The 23,334-nt window shown below is 51.6% G+C and overlaps 2 protein-coding genes and 1 pseudogene across 3 annotated transcripts in view; 2 read left to right on the forward strand and 1 right to left on the reverse strand.

Moving 5' to 3' along the window:
- The window catches only part of LOC308524973 (uncharacterized protein), a 33,862-nt gene extending 23,551 nt beyond the window's left edge, over positions 1 to 10,311 (forward strand). The window contains exon 3 of the transcript XR_013996438.1: positions 10,175 to 10,311. The gene's annotated coding sequence lies outside the window, so the exon portion shown is untranslated. The remainder of the gene's footprint in view (positions 1 to 10,174) is intronic.
- A 1,667-nt stretch (positions 10,312 to 11,978) lies between these two features.
- On the reverse strand, positions 11,979 to 12,550 carry LOC308525112 (large ribosomal subunit protein eL29-like). Its single transcript, XM_081099877.1, has one exon. It carries the CDS (start codon positions 12,515 to 12,517, stop codon positions 12,056 to 12,058), a length of 462 nt encoding a protein of 153 aa, XP_080956003.1. The 5' UTR covers positions 12,518 to 12,550; the 3' UTR covers positions 11,979 to 12,055.
- A 700-nt stretch (positions 12,551 to 13,250) lies between these two features.
- Positions 13,251 to 14,806, forward strand: LOC308525486 (cell division cycle protein 20 homolog; annotated as a pseudogene). The gene has a single exon. The product of its transcript is annotated as a cell division cycle protein 20 homolog (transcript).
- The last annotated feature ends 8,528 nt before the right edge of the window (positions 14,807 to 23,334 follow it).

Here is a 23,334-nt window from a genome sequence, read left to right on the forward strand (position 1 = left end):
CTATAGTCCGGCCCGCCAACGGTCTGAGGGACAGTGAACTGACCCCTTGTTTAATAAGTTTGAGGACCCCTGCCCAACCTTTTTTTCTTTTTCCAACCTTTTTAATGAATAAAATCAAGAATAAAAGGGGAAAGCTCTAACATAGAAAACAATTGGGAGAAAATGAACCTGAAATGAATGTCACACAGTGAAAAGGGGAGTATGTTTTGAACCAGTATTTTGCCTTCATATTCTCAGGTTCTAACAATTATTGAACTCTATGTAGTAGATTTTTTTTCCATAGCAGAGTTAGCAATTATGCAAGTATTTTCCATGTATTCTAGGATTAAGTAAATATATTGTAGATAATTGAAGGCTGGTTTTTCACTTTTGGAGAAGAAAATTACGTATGGAAAGGGAGGGCGTGGACCTGCAGACTGAAGGATTCTGGCTTTGATTCTGGTCAAGGGCACATGCCCAGGATGTGAGCATCCATCCCAAGGTGGGGGGCATGCAGGAAGCGGCCAATCAATGATTCTCTCTCATCATTGATGTTTCTATCTCTTTCTCCTCTACCTCTCCAAAACGAACGAAAAAAAAATTTATTTTACTTTTTTAAGGAAAAGGAATAAAGGGAAGCAGTTGAAATTAACCTTAGGTGTTTGATTGGACCTGGAGGTATCATATGACCTGTTAGTTTTTAGATGGATTGATAGAGAGTATGGACGAAAGGGGCCCCATGCTGACCTGACAAGTTTGCATGGTGGTCTTGCAAACTCAGAGACCTAAAGTCACCACAAAGGATGGAATGAAATTAAACTTTAACTAAAAGCAGTTATGGTGGGTAGTTAAATCCTAGGCCAGTATCTTCACTGACAAGGTCAACCTTTACCTTAACTGAGCCTACCTGTCCTTTTGCATCTATCCTTGAAATGTCTGGGTAACTTGTAACTTCTCTTTTTCTGAACCCCTTGGGGCACAACCTAATGTGCCTGAGTCCCTGGACAGATACACAGATTCCTTCATTGTTATTTTTTTTCACGTTAATTGTTGACTGTTAACTATCCTACACCAACTAAGTATCCTGCCATCCTCTAGAGCACTATCCCTATCCATTGAGATACTGCTTCCTGGCAATTGCGAATAGTTTGTCTCAAATAAACTCACAAAAATTCTTTACAGGCTTGAATGTTTTTTTCACCAACAGGAGGTACATAGGAAAAGGTGTAAGGTCTGGGGCTGGGAAGATAGGGACTTTCCCGATCCCTCACCTGAGAGCATCTGCCTCGTGAATAAACAGTGCATTCTGCTTTTAATTGGACTCTGGTGCCTTTCTTCAGTTAAACCTAACAAAAGAATACGAAGATGATAGATGTGTGTGATTGTGTTTGTGTGTATATATTTATGCTAGATACATAGGTGTGTGTGTATGTAAATATATACACGTGAATGTACATAATAATGTATTATACACTGTAATATACATACCATATACATACATGCCAGGGTTCTTGTCCCAGCATTACAAAGGGTTCAGCAATCTGGAGAAAGGCTGTGCGTAGATTAAGTAGGAGTCCAAAGACGAAAGATAATTTTGAAAGGCATTGGGGTTCAGAGGAGCTTCAGCTAAAGGAGCTAAAGACTCCAAGTTCTTAGTTCTTCTTCTTTCTTGTCTTAGGACCCCGAGCTTTTCATTAACACAAATTGTCCTAAGGCAAGGTGGAGACATACACTTCAAAGGGTAGGGTTTACAGAAGCCTTATAGATTGGGGAATAGCCTACAGCTGTTCAGGTGTTTGGCCAACAGGAGGCAATAACACGTAGATTAAGATGTCCTGAGCTGTCTGGCAGTAAACAATAATCCTATTAAGGTTTGGGGGACGTGCCTATTAGCCATTCCAACATATGTGTGTACATGTGACTCAGCCCTTGTTGAGCCCACAAGTTTCATCAACCTTTTGATAAAACTCTTGTAATTATGACATGCTGGAATTGGCTCCCGGCACATACGTACATGTGTATATATATTTAAAACATATGGTAAAGGCCATGCACAGGTCCTGGGAAGGCAGAGTTTTAATTACTCCCCTCTTTCCAGCTACAATAGGGCACATATTTGGCAGCAGAGAAATCACCTGCTCCACAAGGGTTGCCTCTCACCTTCCTAGTGAGGCCTTAGATCCAGAGCAGCCAAGACTCCATGGTGCCAGGACCACAGCATGGCGTCCCCATGCCCCAATGCAGGTCCCACACCTCCCTGTCACCTCAATGACCTGCCCAACAAGTCCAACTTAAACATCTCACCTCTCCTAGAAGGTTTCTGGCTTTCCACACAAACAGAAACACTGGCAAGACCAGAGTGAACCCAACTACCTCACGGATCCTACAGCCATGTGGTGCAGGCCTACCGCAAAGCTACACACACACGCACGCGCTCCAGGAAGAGCTGGTGCTGAGGGACAACCAGTGGCTGTGGGACTGCAGCAGCTACAAAGTGAGGACAACTCTGACAGGAACCGGCCACGCAAAAGCAGACTCAGGCTTCCTCCCCAGGAAGAGAGAAGCACCAGCGGTCAGAAAGGTGGGTCCTCAGGCGACCTCTCTGTGGGGCAAGGGCTGGATTCTGCCCAAGAAGAGCACCACCTGCATGGAAAGGAAGTGTCTTCAGGCAAAGAACTGCACCTGACAATCCATCTTCCTCCCTGAGCTGTCACCCACCGCACTGCTGCCATCACCCTCCTAGGGGTCCTCTGGACGTGGGCATCGTCCTCCCAGCCTGGACACCAGCGCCTGCCGAGCCACACTGCTTGGCCTCCTGGCAGCGAACCCTAGACCATAGGACGCTGTTACCCTCTCCTAGATAGAGAAGAACGTCAGTGTGCCCAGGAAAAATTCTTCCAGGCCCTGAGTAGGAGCAGGGGTGATGGGAGGAAGGCAGGCCACCTCCCAGAAATATGCCTCCCAGCGTCCACAAGTCGCCATTGTGGGGAGGCCCAGGGCAGCACAAGGGCACCCCCTCGCCTCCTTCAGTGGAGAACTCCCACACTGCAAAGCCCTCCTCAGCCCGAGGCCAGGCAGACCCACTGAAGGAGCAGAGCCAAGCTCAGAGTTGTCACAGAGCCTGGTTAACGTGGCCTGGGCAGCAGACTGTGGACGAAAGGGACCACACGCTGACCTGACATGCTCAGGGGAGGCCTGCATGGCAGTCTTGCAAACTCAGAGACCTAAAGTAACCACAAAGGACGGTCTGAAATTAAACTTTAAAAGCAGTTATGGTGGGCAGTTACGTCCTAGGCCTGTATCTTCACTGACAAGGTCAACCTTTATCTTAACTGAGCCTATGTGTATCTTTGCATCTATGATAACATACCCTTGAAATGTCTGGGTAACTTGTAACTTCCCTTTTTCTGGAGCCCCTTGTGTACAACCAAATGTGCTGGGCGCCAGGACAGATACCACAAATTCCTTCATTATCATGTTAATTGTCCTGCACCCACGTAAGTATGTGTCCATCATTTTACTTTTTATCCAATCCCAGGGGTTTCCCCTGTTTTGCTTTATCCCTCCTCCTTAATCTATCACCAATGATATGTCCTACCTATGTCCCTCCTTTGATTGCAATGTATAAATACAAATGTAACCCGCCATTCTCAGGAGCACTATCTCAATTCATTGAGGTTCTGCTTCTCGGCATATGTCGACAGTTTGGCTGAAGTAAACTCAAAAAAATTCTTTACAGGTTTCAATGTTGTTGTTGTTGTTTTTGTGTGTGTGTTTTCACATTAACACTGCTGTAAGCCGCCTTCAACGATTGGCTATTTCAGTTCTTGCAAACCTCCGTTTGCCTCTGTTGGGATCAGCAAAAACAGCACCAGGTGTTCGATAAGTGGGGTCGGAGCGCACCTGGGTTCAGCAACCTTGGTACTTGAGTTCTGGCTAGGAAAGAGTTCAGAGCCAGGAGTTCTCAAACTATAAGAGAACATTTGTTTAGAAAATCAAGAGGTAAAATAATTAATTCATAGAAGAAATGGGCTTAGGAAACAAGTTATAGAGGCAAAGAAAGGGCCCTTGTAGTTTAGAAGTGAGGAAGGTAAAGGTGAGGGGGTGGGCTGCAGGGAGGGGGAGGAAAGGTTCGGGCGTGCTCCCTGGAGGAGGAGCCCACTGGGTCCTCCCTCCTAAGGGTTTAAGGGTGGAGATTTTAGGGGAAGATCTCAATAGAACGTTCAGCAGCTTTCCAGGTGTGTCCTTTCCAGGTCAAGGTCTCCATGGATGGATTGGTCTGCACCAGGGAGGGGTGCAGCTGGTCCTGAGGTGCCGTGGTGCCCTTGTCTTGTTTGGCTGCTTTTCTGGGCCTGGAGCTGAAATACAACTGAGGCCTAGGTGTTATCTTTAGGGAAGAAAAGGTCAGGGGTGTCTAGAGTATGACTAGCGATGTGAAAAGCCCGGAGGTCCACACTGCACGACCAGCGACAGGCTCCGGGAGGGGAAGGTTACCCCGGGGATGACCAGATTCTTGTTTTCCCAGTTTTGCCCCTTGCTGGGCATCCAGGACTTCCCACCCTGGTGACCTGTACCTGGCACACTGTCCTTGCTCTGCTCATGTCGGTCTAACTGCCTGTAAGCGTTTCAGGTGGGGCAAGCAGGGAGCCACAGCAGGCTCCAGACCCTCCTGACCCTCTGATGCCCTTCCCAGAGGAAGAGGGCTCGGGCCCCTGCCAGCTGGCCGCACACCTGCCCATCTAGACCCTGAGGAGGTGTCCTCCCCTCTCCATTCCCTGCCCCAGGGCACAAAGGCAGAGGAAGCAACCCATTTGGGAAATCTGCCCACCCCAGGGTATCACTTGTTCTTCGAGGGGCTCCTGAGCATCTGATGAAATGAAATACGAAAGTGCTTTGCAAACAGTAAAGCGCCCTGCAAACGCCCAGCAGGGTTTAAGGCAGTGGTTCTCAACCTTCCTAATGCCGTGACCCTTTAATACAGTTCCTCATGTTGTGGTGACCCCCAGTTTCATTGTTACAAATTGAACACAATTAAAGCATAGTGATTAATCACAAAAACAATATGTAATTATATATGTGTTTTCCGATGGTCTTAGGCGACCCCTGTGAAAGGGTTGTTCGATCCCCAAAGGAGTCGCGACCCACAGGTTGAGAACCGCTGGTTTAAGGGGAGGAAATCCAGGAAGGTGCTCTGGTGCTAGACCAGCAAGAGACGCACATTGGAGGATCCCAGGAGAATCCTGCTAGGGACGGTGCCACCCAGGAAGGATTCCAGGGAAATGGGCCAGTGCCAGCGACAGAGGCAGGGTTGCCTGGCAAAGACACCCAGAACGCAGCCTGTGGTGCCAGGCAGGGCTCATTGCCAGGAGATTAGCAGTGGCAGGAAGTGGCCCGGGGAAGCAGGGACTCAGCCTGCCAACTCCCCACAGAGGGTACAGGCAGAAATTGCTGCCAGCATTGGCAGGCACTGGCTCCCAGCAGGACTCAGCTCCCAGGAGTGCAGCGGGGCGCAGGACGGGATGGCAGGAGGGAGTAGGTAATGTGCCCTGCAGTGGCAAGCTGATGGCCCTGCCTGGGGAGGAGGTACCAGCGCCTCTAGGAAGCCCTGTGGACTGGGTTTGGCACCCACAACTCTCTTCACCACAGCTGAGGATCATGAGCCCCACAGTTGACAGGCTGTGGATGAAAACGGGCCACATACTAAACCTGACAAGCTCAGGGGAGGCCTGCTTGGCGGCCTCACAAACTCAGAGACCTGGAGTACCCACAAAGGAGGGTCTGAAATGAAAACTTTCTACCTAGAAGCAGAGATCAGGGCAGACAGTAACATCCTAGGCCAGTACCTTCCCTGACAAAGGTTAATCTTTACCTGAACTGAGCCTGGCTATTGTCTTCTTGCATCTACGAAAACCTACCTTTGGAATGTCAGGGTAATTTCTGTTTTCCAGACCCCTCCAAGACAGGCATTGGCTCTGTGGAGACAACAAATCCACTCATTGTTATCATGTTAATTATTGACTCTTAACTTCCCTGCACCCACCTGTGTAAAAGAAACATGTGTCTATCATTTTACTTTTTATCCAATCCCACAGGTTCCCCACCACCACCACTTTGCTTTCTCCCACTCCCTAATCTATCACCAATGAATTTCATGTAACCCACTTATGAATTCTTTTTTTTAAATATATTTTTTATTGATTTCAAAGAGGAAGGGAAAGAGAGATAGAAACATCAATGATAAGACAGAATCATTGATTGACATGCCCCACCCTGGGGGTCGAGCCTGTGTGTGCCCTAACCGGGAATTGAACCGTGACCTTCTGGTTCATAGGTCGATGCTCAACCACTGAGCCACGCCAGCTGGGCATGAATTCTCTTTGGACTGTAATGAATACAATAAGGTTTAAAACTGCCATTCTGTGGAGCAGTTTCTCAATCTATTGAGGTTTTAGTTCGGGCAAGTATTGTCAGTTTGGCTCAAATAAGCTCACAAACAATTCCCTGCAGGTTTGAACGTTTCTTACAGTGACAGACCTAAAGCCCAGAGCAGGATTCCTCACCCAGCTCTGCCCTCCCCCTTCTAGGAGTGCCTGTCAAATATTTAACAACTGAGACAGACGGTGGCAGTGGAGGCAGAAGTTCCCACAAAGTGGCCCCTCCGCAGTCACGGCCTCAGGGGCCTCAGCAGCATCTGAGAGGCCAGTACATTTCCTGGGACACTGTCTTCCCACAGGGTCCAGTGGACATAGAGAGCAGGGGGCAGAGGTGGGCAGGACACTGATGAGCTGACAGTGTGCAGGCCAATGAGCCAGGTGCCCAACCCTTGATTGTGCCCACCCAGGGGGCTTGGGGGCCCAGCCATTTCCAAATGGCATCTAGTGTTCAATATTTTAAATATATATATTTTATCAATTTTTTTACAGAGAGGAAGGGGAAGGATAGAGAGAAACATCAATGAGAGAGAAACATCGACCAGCTGCCTCCTGCACACCCCCTACTGGGGATGTTGCCCACAACCAAGGTACATGCCCTTGACCGGAATCAAACCTGGGATCTTTCATTCTGCAGGCCGATGCTCTAGTCACTGAGCCAACCCAGTTAGGGCACAGTGTTCAATATTTTAGTAACTGGTACTGCCTGTCAACGTAAGAAACATTCAAACCAGTAGAGAATTTTTGTGGGTTTTTTAGGGGCAGAAATAGAATAGTGGGGACCTGCTATAATTATCTACACTAATAAAAAAACAAACATTCAAATTGACCATACCTTCGCTACACCTTAAGCCACGCCTGCCAGCCAATCAGAGCCACTATATGCAAATTAACCCAACCAAGATGGTGGCCGGCAGCCACAGAGCTGGAGCAAGCAGGAGGCTTGGTTGCCCCAATGATGGAGGAAGCCAGGCTTCCCAGCTGCCGCAGCCAGCTCTGAGCTCCACTCAAAACAACAAAGTTTCAATTATAGAAGGTAAATAAACCCCAGATACCTGCTTTCAGCCAGCTGTGGCCACGGAGCTGGAGCGAGGAGTGGGTTGCCCCTGGCGATGGAGGAAGCCAAGCTTCCCTCCCGCCTGCCCAGGCTACAAAGTTTCAATTATAGAAGGTAAATAAATCCCAGAATAAAAAAAAAAAGAAAAAGAAAAGGAGAGGCTAGGAGCTTCTGTCGCCGGGGGTGGGGGGGGGGGGAGCCTTGGCCAGCCTGAAAATGGCCCTCAGCCCCTCACCCAGACTGGCCAGGCACCCCAGTGGGGACCCCCACCCTGAAGGAGGTGTGACCAGCTTGCAAACACCATCAGCCCCTCACCCAGGCTGGCCAGGAACCCCAGCAGGAACCCCACCCAGATCCAGGACACCCTTCAGGGCAAACCAGCTGGCCCCCACCCATGCACCAGGCCTCTATCCTATATAATAAAAGGGTAATATGCAAACTGACCTTAACAGCAGAACGACTGGGAATGACTGGTCACTATGACACACACTGACCACCAGGGGGCAGATGCTAAATGCAGGAGCTGCCCCTGGTGGTCAGTGCGCTCCCACATGGGGAGCTCTGCTCAGCCACAAGCCAGGCTGACGGCTGCCAGCACAGCGGTGGTGGTGGGAGCCTCTCCTGCCTCCTCAGCAGCACTAAGGATGTCCGACTGCAGCTTAGACCTGCTCCCCGCTGGCAAGTGGACATCCCCCGAGGGCTTCCGTGCTGCCAGAGGGATGTCTGACTGCCAGCTTGGGCCCGATCCCCCAGGGAGTGGGCCTAAGCCAGCAGGTGGACATCCTCCGAGAGGTCCCAGACTGCAAGAGGGCATAGGCCGAGCTGAGGGACCACCCCCCCCCCCTGCCCAGTGCACAAATTTTTGTGCACTGGGCCTCTAGTAAGAAATATTAATCATGCTCTGTTAACCATGATTGTTTTGTTCTGATTAGAGAAAGCACATTCTAACCTGATTGGGAGTTCTACACCGCGGGGACATGGGAGTTAACCTCAGAATGCAGTCCGTTCATTCTCCTTTTAGGGGAACCGCCTATCATCATGGAAAGATAAGCAACCTTGTTGCTGAAGCAATGGAGACCTGAAGGTGCCCACCCTTTGCTCGTGGGCAGACACACACACACACCCTATTGCCTGTGGCCATTGTACCCATTGTTATTCCTTTTGCCTACTTCCCCATGTAATCTTTGTCCTTCTGTTACCGAGGAGACCTCAGTTCTTGTCTTCTTGAGAGAAAGATTTCAATCAAGAGAAAAGATTTCAAAATGTAGAAAAGCAAGTAAGAATTTATTGACCACAGCAAAAAGATGCTTAGGAGAGTGAAACAAGGGAGAGCACAGAAGAAGCCACAGGCGAGCCCAGGCTGGGCTGCGTTGGCTCACTGAGAGTCAGAGAAAGGGGGCCTTGGAGACAGGCTCAGGAGGTTGGCCCCAGACGAGCTGCCGCTGCCCATTGCTCCCCTGGTTGCAAGTGTCATGGCGTCCCTTAGAAGTTGGGGTGTATGTGCCTGTGGGGGAAGGAGAGGGGGATGGGATTGGCACGGGTGCGTCCCTTGGAGGGAGCGCATGCACTGGGTCCTTTGTTCTGAGTGTATTTATCTCCTTCTTGCAGGTGGAAATCTTAGGGGTGGTCTCAGGAGAGAGAGAGAAACATCAATGATGAGAGAGAATTATTGATCAGCCACCTCTTGTATGCTTCCTACTGGGGATAGAGCCCACAACCCAGGCTTGTGCCCTGACCGGGATTCGAACTGGTGCCCTGGCCTATGTTGCTAAGTGGTTAGAGCATCAGCTAGCATACTGAGAGGTCTCAGGTTCAATTCCCGGTCAAGGGCATATACCTGGGTTGAAATATGATTCCCACCCTGGTTGGGGCATATGTGGGACTCAATGTGTCTCTCTTACACACAGATGTTTCTCTCTCTCTCTCTCTCTCCCCCTCTTTCCCCCTCCCTCCCTTCCACTCTCTCTGAAAAGCAATGGAAAAAAAAATATCCTCGGGTGAGGATTTAAAAAATATATTTAAAAAAAGGATTCTGCAACAAAGTAGGCCACGCTACCATCAATGCTAGTGTCCTTAGAATTCAAATATATTTTTTTTAAAATATATTTTATTGATTTTTTACAGAGAAGAAGGGAGAGAGATAGAGAGTCAGAAACATCGATGAGAGAGAAACATCGATCAGCCGCCTCCTGCACATCCCTCACTGGGGATGTGCCCGCAACCCAGGTACATGCCCTTGACCGGAATCGAACCTGGGACCCTTCAGTCTGCAGGCCGACGCTCTATCCACTGAGCCAAACCGGTTTCGGCAATATTTTTACCATCATCCTTGGAAATAAGCAAACCTTAGTACAGGGGTGGGCAAAGTTTTTGACTCGAGGGCCACAATGGGTTCTTAAACTGGACTCAGAAGAAGGAGCTGCGGCCGTGTTTCCCGACGTTGCCATGTTAACACTGCCGCTGGTGAAGGGGCGGAGGGGAGAGCAAGAGAACCCTCCGCTCTTTCGGCTCCGCGGGCCGGATAGAACAGCCGAACAGCCCGGATCCGGCCTGCGGACCATAGTTTGCCCACGGCTGCCTTAGTACTAGGTTCCCTTAAGGTAGGTACCTGTGTGGTAGGCAGTTAAACAGACATGGGCAGAGCAAGGATGATGACCTCCTGACCTTTTGCCCCTAGGATAACATCTAGGCCTCAATTGTATTTCAGCTTCAGGCCCAGAAAAGCAGCAAAACGTGGCAGACAGCACCATGGCTGCCTCAGGACCAGCTTCACGGACTACCCCCTGCCCTGGTGCAACCGATCAATCTGTGGCGACCCTGACCCTGAAAGGACACACCTGGAGAGCTGCTGAAAATTCTACTGAGATCTTCCCCTGGGACCTCTCCTAAAATCTCAACCCTTAAAACTCTTAGGACCCAAGACCCAGTGAGCTCTCCATCCCAGGCATGCCCTCACCTTTCCTTCCCCATTCCAACCCGCCTATGTCCCCTGGCCAGTCACCTTGACCTTCCTCACTTCTGAGCTCCAAGGGCCCTTTCTTTGCCTCTATAACATGTTTCCTAAGCCCATTTCTTCTATGAATGACTTCTACCTCTGTGATTTTCTAAGTAAATGTTCTCTTATAGTCTGGGTCTTGGCTCTGAATTCTTTCCTAGCCAGAACTCAAGTACCAAGGTTGCTGAACCCAGGTCCGTTCTGACCCCACCAAACACCTGGCGCCATTCCCGCTGCTGCCAACATCTGTATGTTCTTTGCCATCAAGTTACTTCTCATAGAGCCCCTCTGTGTCCAACACTCTTCACCCCTCCTCTCATGCTCAGGGGCTCTAGTCATTTGGCACAAAGTAACTGGTGGTAAGAATCTTAGAAACTGTTGAAGTAAAAGCATTCAAACCTGAAAAGAATTTTTGTGAGTTTATTTGAGCTAAACTGTTAGCAATTGCCAGGAAGCATAATCTCAACGGATTGGGATAATGCTCCAGAGAACGGCAGTTTACACCTTGTCTTATACATTACAATCAAAGGAGGAGACACAAGTGGGTTACATGAAATCCATTGGTGATAGATTAGAGAGGCAGGAGAAGGCAATGCAGGGAAACCTCTGGGATTGGATAAAAAGAAAATGATAGACATACTTCTTTTACTTAGGTGAGTATCGGATAGTGAACAGTCAACAAGTAACATGATAACAACAATGAAGGGATTTGTGGTACCTGTCCTGCCACCCAAGGCATTTGGTTGTGCCCTGAGAGGTCTCGAAAAAAGAGAAGTTACAAGTTACCTTGACATTTCAACGATATGTTATGTAAATGAAAAAAAAAAGACAATAGGCTCAGTTAAGGTAAAGGTTGACGTTGTCAGGGAAGATACCGGCCTAGGAGGTGATTACCCACCATAACTGCTTTTATTTTATTATTATTTTTAAAATATATTTTTATTGATTTCAGAGAGGAAGGGAGAGGGATAGAGAGATAGAAACATCAATGATTAAAAAGAATCATTGATGGGCTGCCTCCTGCACACCCCCAATTGAAGACGGAACCCGCAATCCGGGCATGTGCCCTTGACCGGAATCGAACCTGGAACCCTTCAGTAATCAGGCTAATGCTCTGTCCACTGAGCCAAACCAGCTAGGGCCCCACCATAACTGCTTTTAGTTAAAGTTTTTTTTTTTTAATTTATTTTTTTAGTTAAAGTTTTAATTTCAGACCATTCTTGGTGATTACTTTAGGTCAGGGGTGGGCAACCCCGGGCACATGTGCCAAACATGGCACGCCAGTAATTTTTGCTGGCACGTGAAACCCTCTCTTATAATCTTACATTTACAATTTTTTCTTAATATCGACTTTTTTATTTTTCAGATAAATTCAGTGTAGGTGCATCTTAGATAAATAAATAATTTTGCATAACAAGTTATCTTAAAGACCATAGACATGGATTGATGAGAGAGGGGAAGAGCAATTTCTTTTTGACAGATCCTGCTGCAGGTTTATTTGTACAAACAGCACAGGAAGACACCAGCGCCACACAGACAGCAGCCCAGGGGGCCCACCAGTCCTTCCGTCCTCACGTCGGCAGACAGAGGCCTCTACTGTGGAGTCTTCGTGAGGGGCTGGGCACCTTTGGGAGCCTGAGCTGCAGCCGCACCCGCAGCCTGGGGCTTGGTTTCCGCCTTGGCCTTGGCCTTTGGCCGGCAGAGCCCGAGCCCCTTGGCAATGCGGGCACGAGCACGTTTCCCAAGCTTGGGGCGAGCGACGTAGGCAAGTCGACTGAGTTTGCGGCTGCAGCCCTTTGGGATATTGGGCCTGGGCTCCTTGGGCTTGACCAGGGCCTTGATGGCCTCAGCGCGTGTGCCCATGGCCTTGGCGTTGTTGGCCTGCATCTTCTTCAGGCCCTTCTTGTTGTGCTTCTTGGCAAAGCGCATGTTCCTTAGGAACTTGGGGTCTACCCCCTTAAGAGATTCGTATCTTTGTGACCGGGGTTTCTTGATGCCGTTTCTGTGCCATTTTCGCGACTGGTTGTGCGTGGTGTGGTTCTTGGACTTGGCCATCTCTGCACAGAAGCCCGCGGCTCCCGAAGCGCCAGGGACCGGAAGAGCAGGGGAAGAGCAATTTCTACGCCTCTGCCTTAACTTTCCCTGCCTTCCTAGACCCGACCAGTGTTTTGGTTTCACCCACATACGCTTGTGAATCTTTGTTCTCAGTTGCCGGAAGCAGGTCCACCCTTGCTGCTTGACACAGTCGCTGCAGGGAAGAAACATCGGCACAGCATGTTTCAAGGGACCTGGCGTATATGGCATACTGTTCTTAATATGTTTGCTCCCCTTCTTGGCGCTATATGTTTTAACCAAGGTCACCTCTCCGAGAAAGGTTGTTTCCCCAGGTAGGGATTTTTCCCTGAAATTAGGGAGGGGATAAAACCCCTTAACTAAATGCCAGGCGCGTAGTCACTTTAACTACAAACAATCATGCTTACGCTACATAATCTTTACTCCCTGGAATGGAGATAAGAAACACCCTAACCTTGGAATAGAAATTGATAGGATTAAAATCAACTGGTATAAATACAGATGTAACAAGACAATAAGACACAGAACTTGGCTGGAGATCCTGGCTAGAGAACCTGGATAGGCTGCTGATCAACTGAACCCTGTCTCCGTGTCGTTCCTTCTACGTCAACTCCATCCACACCTTTGGGAACCCCTGGACCTGTTAGTGTTGGACCCCAACATTCCAGACAGGGCTCGGGGGGCACCTTTTCCCTGCAGACGCTTCACTCCCTTGGCACAGTTCATGTTCGACAGCGACCTGCACTCTCTGCTGCAGCTGGACACCCCCATCGCCAATGCGCCCCCCTCACGCTGGCTGCACAAAGCTAAGGAACCCTCGGGCCCGTCCCCTCACCCATGCAGGCAGCCAATCGGTCCCACGCCCCCGGCAGGACCCTGGGCCGCACTCCGGGTCAGTGGGTGCGGCGGGGCACGGCTGACAGCGGCCTGCGGGTCCCCTCCCTCGGGAGGCAAGTGGGACTGTCTGCATCCCTCTCCACCCTAGGCAAATCTGGCTCCAAGATTCAGACCATCCCAAGCAAACCTGGCGGGGACCGCTATATCCCCCATTGCAGTGTGACCCAGATGGAGGTGGCCAGCTTCCTCCTGAGTAAGGAGAACCATTCGGAAAACAGCCAGACGCCCACCAAGAAGGAACGTCAGAAAGCCTGGGCTTTGAACTGGAACGGTTTTGACGTGGAGGAAGCCAGGATCCTTCAGCTCAGCGGGAAACCACAAAAAGTTCCAGAGGGTTACGAGAACAGACTGAAAGTCCTCTACAGCCAGAAGGCCATGCCTGGCTCCAGCAAGAGGACCTGCCGTTACATCCCTTCCCTGCCGGACCGGATCCTGGATGCCCCTGAAATTCGCAACGACTATTACCTGAACCTGGTGGAGTGGAGCTCGGGGAATGTGCTGGCCGTGGCATTGGACCACAGTGTGTACTTGTGGAGCGCTAGCACTGGCAACGTCCTGCAGCTGCTGCAGGTGGAGCAGCCTGGAGACTATGCTTCTTCTGTGTCCTGGATCAGAGAGGGCAGCTGCCTGGCTGTGGGCACCAGCAGCAGAAGCGGCTTCGGAACATGACCGGTCATTCTGCCCGAGTGGGCGCCCTGTGTTGGAACAGCTACATACTGTCCAGTGGCTCACGCTCTGGTCACATCCATCACCATGATGTTCGGGTAGCACAACACCATGTGGCCACACTGAGTGGTCACAGCCAGGAAGTGTGTGGGCTGCGCTGGTCCCCAGATGGACGACATTTGGCCAGTGGCGGCAAGGATAACTTGGTCAATGTGTGGCCTCGTGCTGCTTTAGAGGCAGGCGGGTTCCCCTGCAGACATTCACCCAGCATCAAGGGGCTGTCAGGGCTGTAGCTTGGTGTCCCTGGCAGTCCAATAGACTGGCAACTGGAGGGGACACCAGTGATCGGCACATTCACATCTGGAACGTCTGCTCTGGGGCCTGTCTGAAGGCTGTGGCTGCCCACTCCCAGGTGTGCTCCACCCTCTGGTCTTCCCACAAAAGGAACTTATCTCAGGTCATGGCTTTGCCCAGAATTAGCTGGTTATTTGGAAGTACCCAACCTTGGTCAAGGTGACTGAGCTCAAAGGTCACACAGCCCGGGTCCTACGTTTGGCCGTGAGTCCAGATGGGGCCACGGTGGCATCAGCAGCAGCAGATGAGACCCGATGCATGCGGCGCTGCTTTGAGTTGGACCCTGCACGGCGGCGGGAGCAGGAAAAGGCTAGTGTAACCAAAAGCAGCCTTATCCATCAAGGCATCCGTTGAGGACCAACTCATCACTTCAGTTTTTGTTTGCTTTTTTAATTTTTCTAATAAAGTCATGTCTCTCTTCTACTTGCAGAGAGAGAGAGAGAGAGAGAGAGAGAGAGAGAGAGAGAGAGAACCTGGCTATGATGATCACCTGAACGCTGCCTCCAAGTCCTTCCTTCTTTGCCGACTCCGTCCACACCTTTGGGAACCCCTGGACCTGCTGGGGCTGGACCCCAACACTCAGTGATGAATTTTGTTAAGTCTCGAAATAGGAGTAGCCTGACAGATGAAAGTAGTAGCTCGTGCATATCTCTGAAGGTCACGAAATATAAACCTGATGTAAAATCTTTGTCATCAGTGATGCAGCAGCAAAATCCCACTGATAATATTAAATGGAGTCATAAAGTTTTCTGTCGGACTATCAGTGTACATGTATACATTAAAAAATAAATGTATTTTTCATCATCATATAATGTGTTTTTGTCGCTCGAATGCATCTTATTATTTCTTCAAGGTTCTTCACGTACGTACACCTTAAGAAATATCAATTAGGCATAACATGCTCTCAAAAAATTAGGGTTGACACGAAGAAGGATTTTGAGTCAGAGATTTTGCTGGTTTTGGCACACACTCACAAAAAGGTTGCCCACCCCTGCTTTAGGTCTTTGGTAGGTCTTTTATTCTGGAGACTACCCATGGCAGCATTAGCATGAAATTCAAAAGAGACATTGGAAGGCCAATGGACCTTGATCTCAGCATAGATTGCTCCTGTTGTGATTGTGATGGCTCGAGGCGATTTCCTGACCTGATCATCTTTACCTTGTTTAATAAGCTTTACTTACTTAACTTACAGAGCTTTGATTCTATCTGCTCTGCCTGCATGAATTGCTAAAGGGCAAATGTGTAACCAAACTGAATAAAAAGCAGGCAGGACCCAGACTCCCGGAGTTTCTCTCCTTGCAAGAGGTTCCACCTGGCCTCCCATGCCTTAAAAATTCATATTTCTTGTGCAGTATCTTCATCGTACATAGGCCCTCCTACAGGTCATCCTGAAACCCGCCGTGCAGGTCCCGGCACTTTTAGTCTGCAGGACTGCCATGCAGGCCTTCCCTGAGCTTGTCCGGTTAACATGTGGCCCCTTTCTTCCACAAAACAGACCACTTCAGCTGTGTGTGGCCACTGACAACAGAGCAGGGTCTCAGGCAGCCCCTGCCTTACAGGAAATCCCAACTTTCTGCAGAGGCACAATCCTCGTGAGTGGCATTATCATGAGTCTTTGCATCATGAGTCTTTAGTTATTAAAAGAAAATCAACGTTTGTTTACATAGTTTGTTTACACTCTGATACTTTCTAAGTAAACTATTTAAAAACTTTTTATTCCACCCAAAATGGTGATAAGGACGAAGAACTGACCCAAATCCAAGGCCCCGGTGAGCTAGTGACTGAGCAGAGAGCCAGCCTCTGACCCCTGGGCGTTTCCCTGTAGCCCAGGTGGGAGCACAGCCTGCAGACCCAGGAGGAACCCTCCCTGTCTTCTCAGCTCCTGCCAACTGCGGGTTCCCAACAAGCATTTGGCCAACTTGCCCTCTTGGGCAGCAGTACAGGCTAAAGAGAGGCTCGTCTGGGGCAGACCTGAAGGTCCAACAGGGTCATTTGAAAGGGAAATGGAAAACACTCTGTAAGTCATAGGATTTTGAAGAGCCAGAAGAAGTAACTTCTTGGCCAAATTTCATTTTTAGCCAAAACCTGATTCTTAGGTAACCAACCAAAGACCTCGCATGCCTTTATGCATAACCCATGGACACAGACAATAGGGTGCTGAAGGCCTGGGGCGGGGGCGGTCTGCAAGGGGGAAATGGGGGGAAAGGGGGACATATGTAATGCTTCTGACAATAAAGAATTTTTTTTTAAACTGACTTCTTGACTTTTCCTACATAGCAGCCAAATCGGCAGGGGGAGTAACGGGTGGAGTAACAGGCAGTGCGGGTGTCACACTGTGAGGAAGTCGTCGTCATCACTGCGATGCGATCTAGCAGTGAAGGCAGCTCGGGTTAAGGAGGTGAGGACTTGGGTAGCAGGACAGGTTAGCCCTTTGCAGAAGGTAGCATTATAGCTACCTGGACCTCGGGGATAATGACACAACAAAAAGCAAAGACAGCCAGCGCTAGGTCCACCTTGGACGCCTGACGCCAAACAGAGCAGCACAGCACTGCCCTGGCCTGGTAAACCCTGAGCTCACCCTCCTGGGAGACCTGGCGCCCTTTTTTCCAGAAAGTTGAGCTGCTGGGAGAGCTGATGCTCAGCCTGAGGCCCAGGGCCAGGCCACACTGATACGGCTGACAAGTGCAAGCTCAGGGAGGAGAAAGATGAACTGGGCTTAAGGCTAGAACAGAAAATGCTCATTGAGAAAAACAGACTGTGGCCAAGCAAGAAAGTGGGGAAATGTAAATCAGGCATCCAAAAGTCTTCACGTGAGACCTTCTACCAGCTGGGACCGTGACTTCAATCCTTCCATGTTGCTCTGAAGGCAGCTGAGTGAGCAAGAAGCAGGACGGGTGCCTGACCCCGCAGGGCAGCCCTCTGCCCAGGACCCACCGGGCTCCCCGATGGCACCACCCAGGCCGCTCAGAGCCAGGCCCAGGGCCAGCTGGGTCCAGGCTGCCCGCCCGGCCGGCTCATGCCGTGGACTCGGGCGCCCCCGCGCGGCCGCGGGCCGGCAGTGCTCCTGCCTCGGGAGCTCTCGGTCCGGCGCCGGGTCCCGAGGCCCTGCGCTCGCCCCGCGCTGTCCACCCGGCGGCCCGCGAGGCCGCCCGCCTCCCCGGGGCCTCGTCAGCGCCTGGCGGAGCCGCTGTTGGCGAAGTCGCCGGGCTCCCCGGGGCCGTGCCGACGGCGGCAGCCCGGCCAAGCTAACGAGCCCCGCGAGGGCGCGGAGGCTGGAGGCCCGGCCATGGCAACCGGGTGCGCGCCGCCGCCGCTGCAGGACTGGCCCGGCCCCGCGGCCGCCCCTCTCCCGCCTCCCGCACCCGAGTCACAGCCGCCCGGCTTTACCCGGGGAGCTCCTCCCCGCCCCGGCCCCGCCGCAAAGCTGCCCTGCGAGCCGCGCTGGGTCGGAGGGGTCTCTCCCTTGCCCACCCCCAGTGCGGGTGGACCTGCGGCCGCAGTGACCAGAGGGCTCCTGCCCCTCTCGGCCGGCCGTGTGGGTGCCCTGCAGCGACTCACAAAAGTGAGGGAGCCTGGAAGCCACCTGCTCACCCCTCTGAGCTCCGCTATCTGGAGGGGGATGATAGGAGGGTGGTCCTGTGGATAATCCTGGCCGGTGTACTGCCCACGTACCCTTTGCCAGGAGTTATGCTGAGCGCGTTATTACACCAGCCAGTCTCATGTCGTCCTCATGCAACACTGAGAGGACTTGCCACATGGGCACCATTATGCCCATTGTACAGATGGGGAAACTGAGGCCCAGGATCAGGTGACTTGCCAAAGCTCTTTACTCCAGCGTTTTCCGAAGTGTCTTCCCAGGGTCGCAACCCACACAGACGCTCCTCGGAACAAGGGATTCCTGGCCCAGTGGTTCGGGGAAGCACTGGATATTGTGTCCCCCTCTGCTTTGCGGAGGCCGACTGCATTTAAGCCAGTTAGAGTCGCTCAGAAAAGAAAACTCTTTCCTTTGGTTTAATTCGGTGTTTTCCAAACTTGCTTGAAAAGGGAACCTCTTTTTAAAAGACACTGTTATTAGTGTGGAACTTTGTTCTACAAAATACACGTTGGGACACACTTGCCTCCTTAGTCTCAAATGAAAGAACGATGCGGCAGTCCCCCTATAAACTGAATAGAGCCTAAGAATTATAAAGGCACAGTTTTTTATTATTGCTATTGTTGTCATCATCATGTTCTTCGTTATTTTTTTATGGATCCTCTCCACGGCCTTCTGGCCACTGTAGTGCTGAAGAATGACTAACAGTTCCAGAGCACCTCTCTTGTGCCACCCACCATTCTAAGTGCTATGTGTGTACTAACTAATTTATACCTTACAACAGCTATTCAGGTGTTACCCCCACCTGAAAAAAAAAATGGCAGAAGATCATGATGATTAAATGAGTAATAGATGTAAAATTCTTAGACAGAAGCACTTAAAAGTCCTAGAAGTACTTGCTGGACCCATTATCCCCATTTCACAGAAGAGGAGACTAAGGTACAGAAAGACTGATCACATCTAGATCACACTGATGGTACGTGGATTGGAACACGGACAGCCGGGGGCAGGGCCTATGCTGGGGCCCAGTGTACACTCTGCCCCTCTGCCTGAGGAGGAGGGCGATCCCTGGATCCGGGCCCTTGGCAACAATCCCCGAATTCCCCGAGAGCAGCTCTTCTCCACCTGGGGCCGCCGCCCCCCATCCCGACGATACCCTCTGCCCGGTGTAAGCACTGCCACAAGCACCCTCAGGGGAGAAGAGAGGGCACAAGATCTGGGGTTAGACGACCCTGGATCGGACCCCAGCCCTGCTATTGACTGACTGGGTGACCTTAGACAAGTAACTTAACCATCAGTTTGCTCTTCAGTGAACAGAGAGTGTAACCTACCTCACAGGCCTGTGTGAGGATGGACTCTAATATGGGGTATCAAGCACTTAGCACAGGGCCCAACCCATCTTGGGCCCTCAATAAAGTATGGCCCAACACCTCCCCTCCACCCCCCCATCCCCCACCTCCTCTTGGAAGCCTTCACTGGCTCTGCCTCCCTCCACCCCCAGGCAGGACAGGGCCCCCCTGCTGTATCCCTGGTTTATCCCCGCCTCAGCCTGCCACACCCCGTCTTGAAATCATAACTATGTGCGTCTGTCTCCCCCACAACATGGAGCTCCGAAGGTGGGTCTTGTTCGCTGCTCTATCCCCAGGGCCTAGCACACCAAGCTCACACATAGTGGGAGCCCAATTCATGTTTGCTGAATAGATGGTAGAATGAGAACAAGAAATACAGCTAATATTAATATGCAGAGTCCACTGTGTACTATACCCAGTTGTTCCAAACATTTTACATGGATTCTAACTCATTTTTTAAAAATATATTTTATTGATTTTTTTTACAGAGAGGAAGGGAGAGAGATAGAGAGTTAGAAACATCGATCCGCCGCCTCCTGCACATCTCCCACTGGGGATGTGCCCACAACCAAGGTACATGCTCTTGACCAGAATTGAACCCGGGACCCCTCAGTTCACAGGCCGACGCTCTATCCACTGAGCCAAACCGATCAGGGGGATTCTAACTCATTTAATGCAACAAATATATAAGGTAGGTACTACTGTTATGAGGTAAGTGCCATTTGAGGAAACTGAGGCACAGGGATGTGCTTGGTAAATAACAGATACGGCATCTGAACGCAGCCCGGCCGGCCTTGGAGCCTGCCAGCCTCGCCACAGCAAATGAGGTGAACAGGTGGCCGCCTCCCTGCCCTCGCAGGGTTACTGAGGCCAGAAGATCCTAAGAGCCCTACGTGTGCACAGAAGTTCATTGTTACAAAGTTCCAGAAAAGGAGGGGATCCGGGTTCAGGGTCTGCTCCTCCAGGCCGCCGTTTCCCCATCTGTGAAGTGAGGATTGGACTTGATAATAGCAGGGCGCTGGCAGTCTTGGTGGTGCCTGCCCACAGACCTAGGAGGTGGGGAGGGGGGAGGGAAAGGGAGGTTGGGCCAAGAAAGACCTAGAAACAGGTGGGGCCAGCCAGGGGCCAGCAGAGCGGGGAGGGGCCCACTGCTTGCTGCCTCTGTGAGCACCCGAGTCAGAGCTGGCTCTAGTTCAGCCAAGAGTAGGGGCCAGGGGCCAGGCCCCGGCTAGGCTGCTGTGACACAATAATTAAGGGCAACCATGACCATTCACAAGCAGCCGGCACTTTGCAGGGGGCATCACCTCACCTGGGCCGCCCCCCAACCCTGTGATTGTCGGCCCTGAGAGAGAAGGCCCGGGGTCACACGGCGGCTCAGTGTCTAGACCCCACATGACCTGTCTGTTGTTGGCTGATCAATTGAAACTATAGCAAGTCATCGGCTAAAAGGTGCTCTGGCTCTTTAAGGCGGGAGCCAGCAGGACCCAGATGGCACGCCTGGGCCACAGTGGGGGGGGGGGGGGAGGAGGGGGGGAGAGAAGTCGCCATTTCCACTCATTAAAAGTTTGGCCGGGCGAGCCAAGTGGGCACCTGGGGCCGGCGGCTCTCCGCGGCTCGGGCGCAGCTGGACCCCGTGCCAGGCCCGGGCGCTGTAATTGGGCCCCAGGTGCCCTGCTGAGCCCTTGTCCCCCCCCCCGGGAGCCTCAGAGCCGCTGAGGTCCAGCTCATTACGGCCTAATTGGTGGCAAATCACTCAGCCGGCCTTGGGGATGAGCTCAGAGTGAGAAAAGTTTGAGCCTCCAAACTTCCTCCCACGCGGCCACAACTTTCTCCGCAGGCGCCCACATTTCCCCAGCCCTGGGGGCACCGGTGTTTCTCCATCAGCGCCCAGGTTTCTCCGCGTTGCCCAAGCCCAGGGGCACCAGCCACACGCTGCTGTCCCCGCTGGGGCTGGCGTCACCCTCAGCCACAGCTGAGGTCTGAGGCACCTCTCAGCTCCCCAGAGCCTGCCAGTGCCCTCAACCTGCAGAGGGAGGCCCAGCTCTACCCTCCGCTCCCCACCCCATCCCGGGACACCTGCTGGGACAGCAGCCCCTCCACACCCAGGGAACAGGGCCTGGGCGTTCCTGGGCCGAGCACCACATCCCTGAAGGGGAAAAGTCCTGACCATGGGCGTCCAGGGAAGTTCACAGCCCCCCCCCCCCCCTTAGCCTATTTCCCACTCTCAGCAGCCACAGGAGGGAGGGTGATGCAAAGATGATGATGGCCATAAAGGATAAACAAATGATTATCACTGCAGACCTCAGCGTCTTCTCTGCATCAGCCCGTCTACTCTTCAGAGAAGCCCCAAGAGGGACAGTCCCTACCCCCACTTCATTGATGAGAAACTGAGGCGCAGAGGCCCGAAGCTCATCCACCTCCTACCACCTTTCCCTGCAGAGAATATTAGCTTTGGCATGAGAATGATTTGGGCTCCAAGCCTGCCACTTAACCAGCTGTGTTGAGTCATGCACGTTATTTAACCTCACTGAGCCTGTTTCTTCATCTGTGAATTGGGGATGTTATCATATCCATTTCCTGAGGTTGTGAGGTTAAACACGGTATATCTAAAATGCCTACCCTGGCCGAAACCGGTTTGGCTCAGTGGATAGAGTGTCGGCCTGCGGACCGAAGAGTCCCGGGTTTGATTCCGGTCAAGGGCACATGCCTGTGTTGTGGCTCAATACCCAGTAGGTAGCTGATCAATGATTCTCTCTCATCATTGATGTTTCTATCTCTCTCTCCCTTCCTCTCTGAAATCAACAAAATAAATTTTTTTAAAAATAAGTAAATAAAAAATAAAATGCCTACGCTAGTCCTGGCTCAGAGTAAACGTTCGCTAAACGACTGTGGTTAATACACTCTTACAGCTTGTGGGACAAAAAAGCACAGGATTTGGAGCCAGCAATTCAAAAAATACGTTGGCTCCCTAGCCCCTGCCAGGCTCCGTAGCAGGCCCTGGAGTTTCCCGTGGTGGCTAGAAGCCCTTCTGAGCAGTGGGAGGAAGGACAGGGCAGGGTCCGTCTGAGATGCCCCAGGCCCTCCAAGCCCAGGTGGCTGGTTGATTAAATACTAGAGCAGTATCTGCCCCACAGGGTGATGGCGAGAACCACGTGTGACAAGGCAGACAAGTGTGGTCTGCTATTCCAGAGCCATAAGAAACATCCCTACCATGTCACAGACACGGAAGCTGAGAATCTGGGGCCGCAGGTCATTGCCAGGGTCACCCAGCTGGTGGTGGCCAAGCCCCGGGAATGCTCCACAGCCTTCCTCAGCCTCCCAGCTCCGTCACTCACTGCAGCCTCACTGACACACGCTGGGGCGCATGCCCCGGCCAGCGCGAGACAAGACCCAGGCCCTACCTCTTCCCAGGGAACTCACGACCGGGAGTCAGTAAGAAGACGGGAGATGCTCAAAATACATGCAGAAAGGACACACGCCCAGGGGCATGCGGAGGGAGTGGGGGTACATGCCTCCCAGCTCTCCCTGCTGAGACGTGTAAACTGCGAGCTCCAGGACCCTCGCTCTTTGGCTTGCTTTGCCCCCGAAACAGAGAGCTTGCTATAGACACACAGCTTCAAGGCCACAGCCCCCTTCCAATCAGATGGGGCCCCACAATCTCTCTGAGAGAGAAATTCTCTGCCCCTTAGAGATGGTCTGAGCTCAGTAGTGATGGGCGATCATTATGGGCCGGGGCCAGCCAGCTCTGGCCTCTGTTCCCTGGCAGGCCTGGCCTAAGCTGTGGCAGAAGGGAGCTGGGTCTGGGACCTTCTTAGGGCCCCTGAATCATGGGTAACCACCTGGCCAGAGAATCCCACACCTGCAGGAGGAATCGGGGACTCTGGAGAGGGCAGAGGCTGAGGGTCTGGACGGGGTCTGAGGAAGTGAACCAGGTTGGTCCA

This window comes from Myotis nattereri (genome assembly GCF_964212035.1).
Source record: "Myotis nattereri genome assembly, chromosome: 9".
NCBI lineage: Eukaryota > Metazoa > Chordata > Mammalia > Chiroptera > Vespertilionidae > Myotis > Myotis nattereri.

Excerpts from the sequence above, each read along its gene's own strand:
- LOC308525112 (XM_081099877.1), bottom strand. The coding sequence starts at position 12,517 with ATGGCCAAGTCCAAGAACCACACCACGCACAACCAGTCGCGAAAATGG.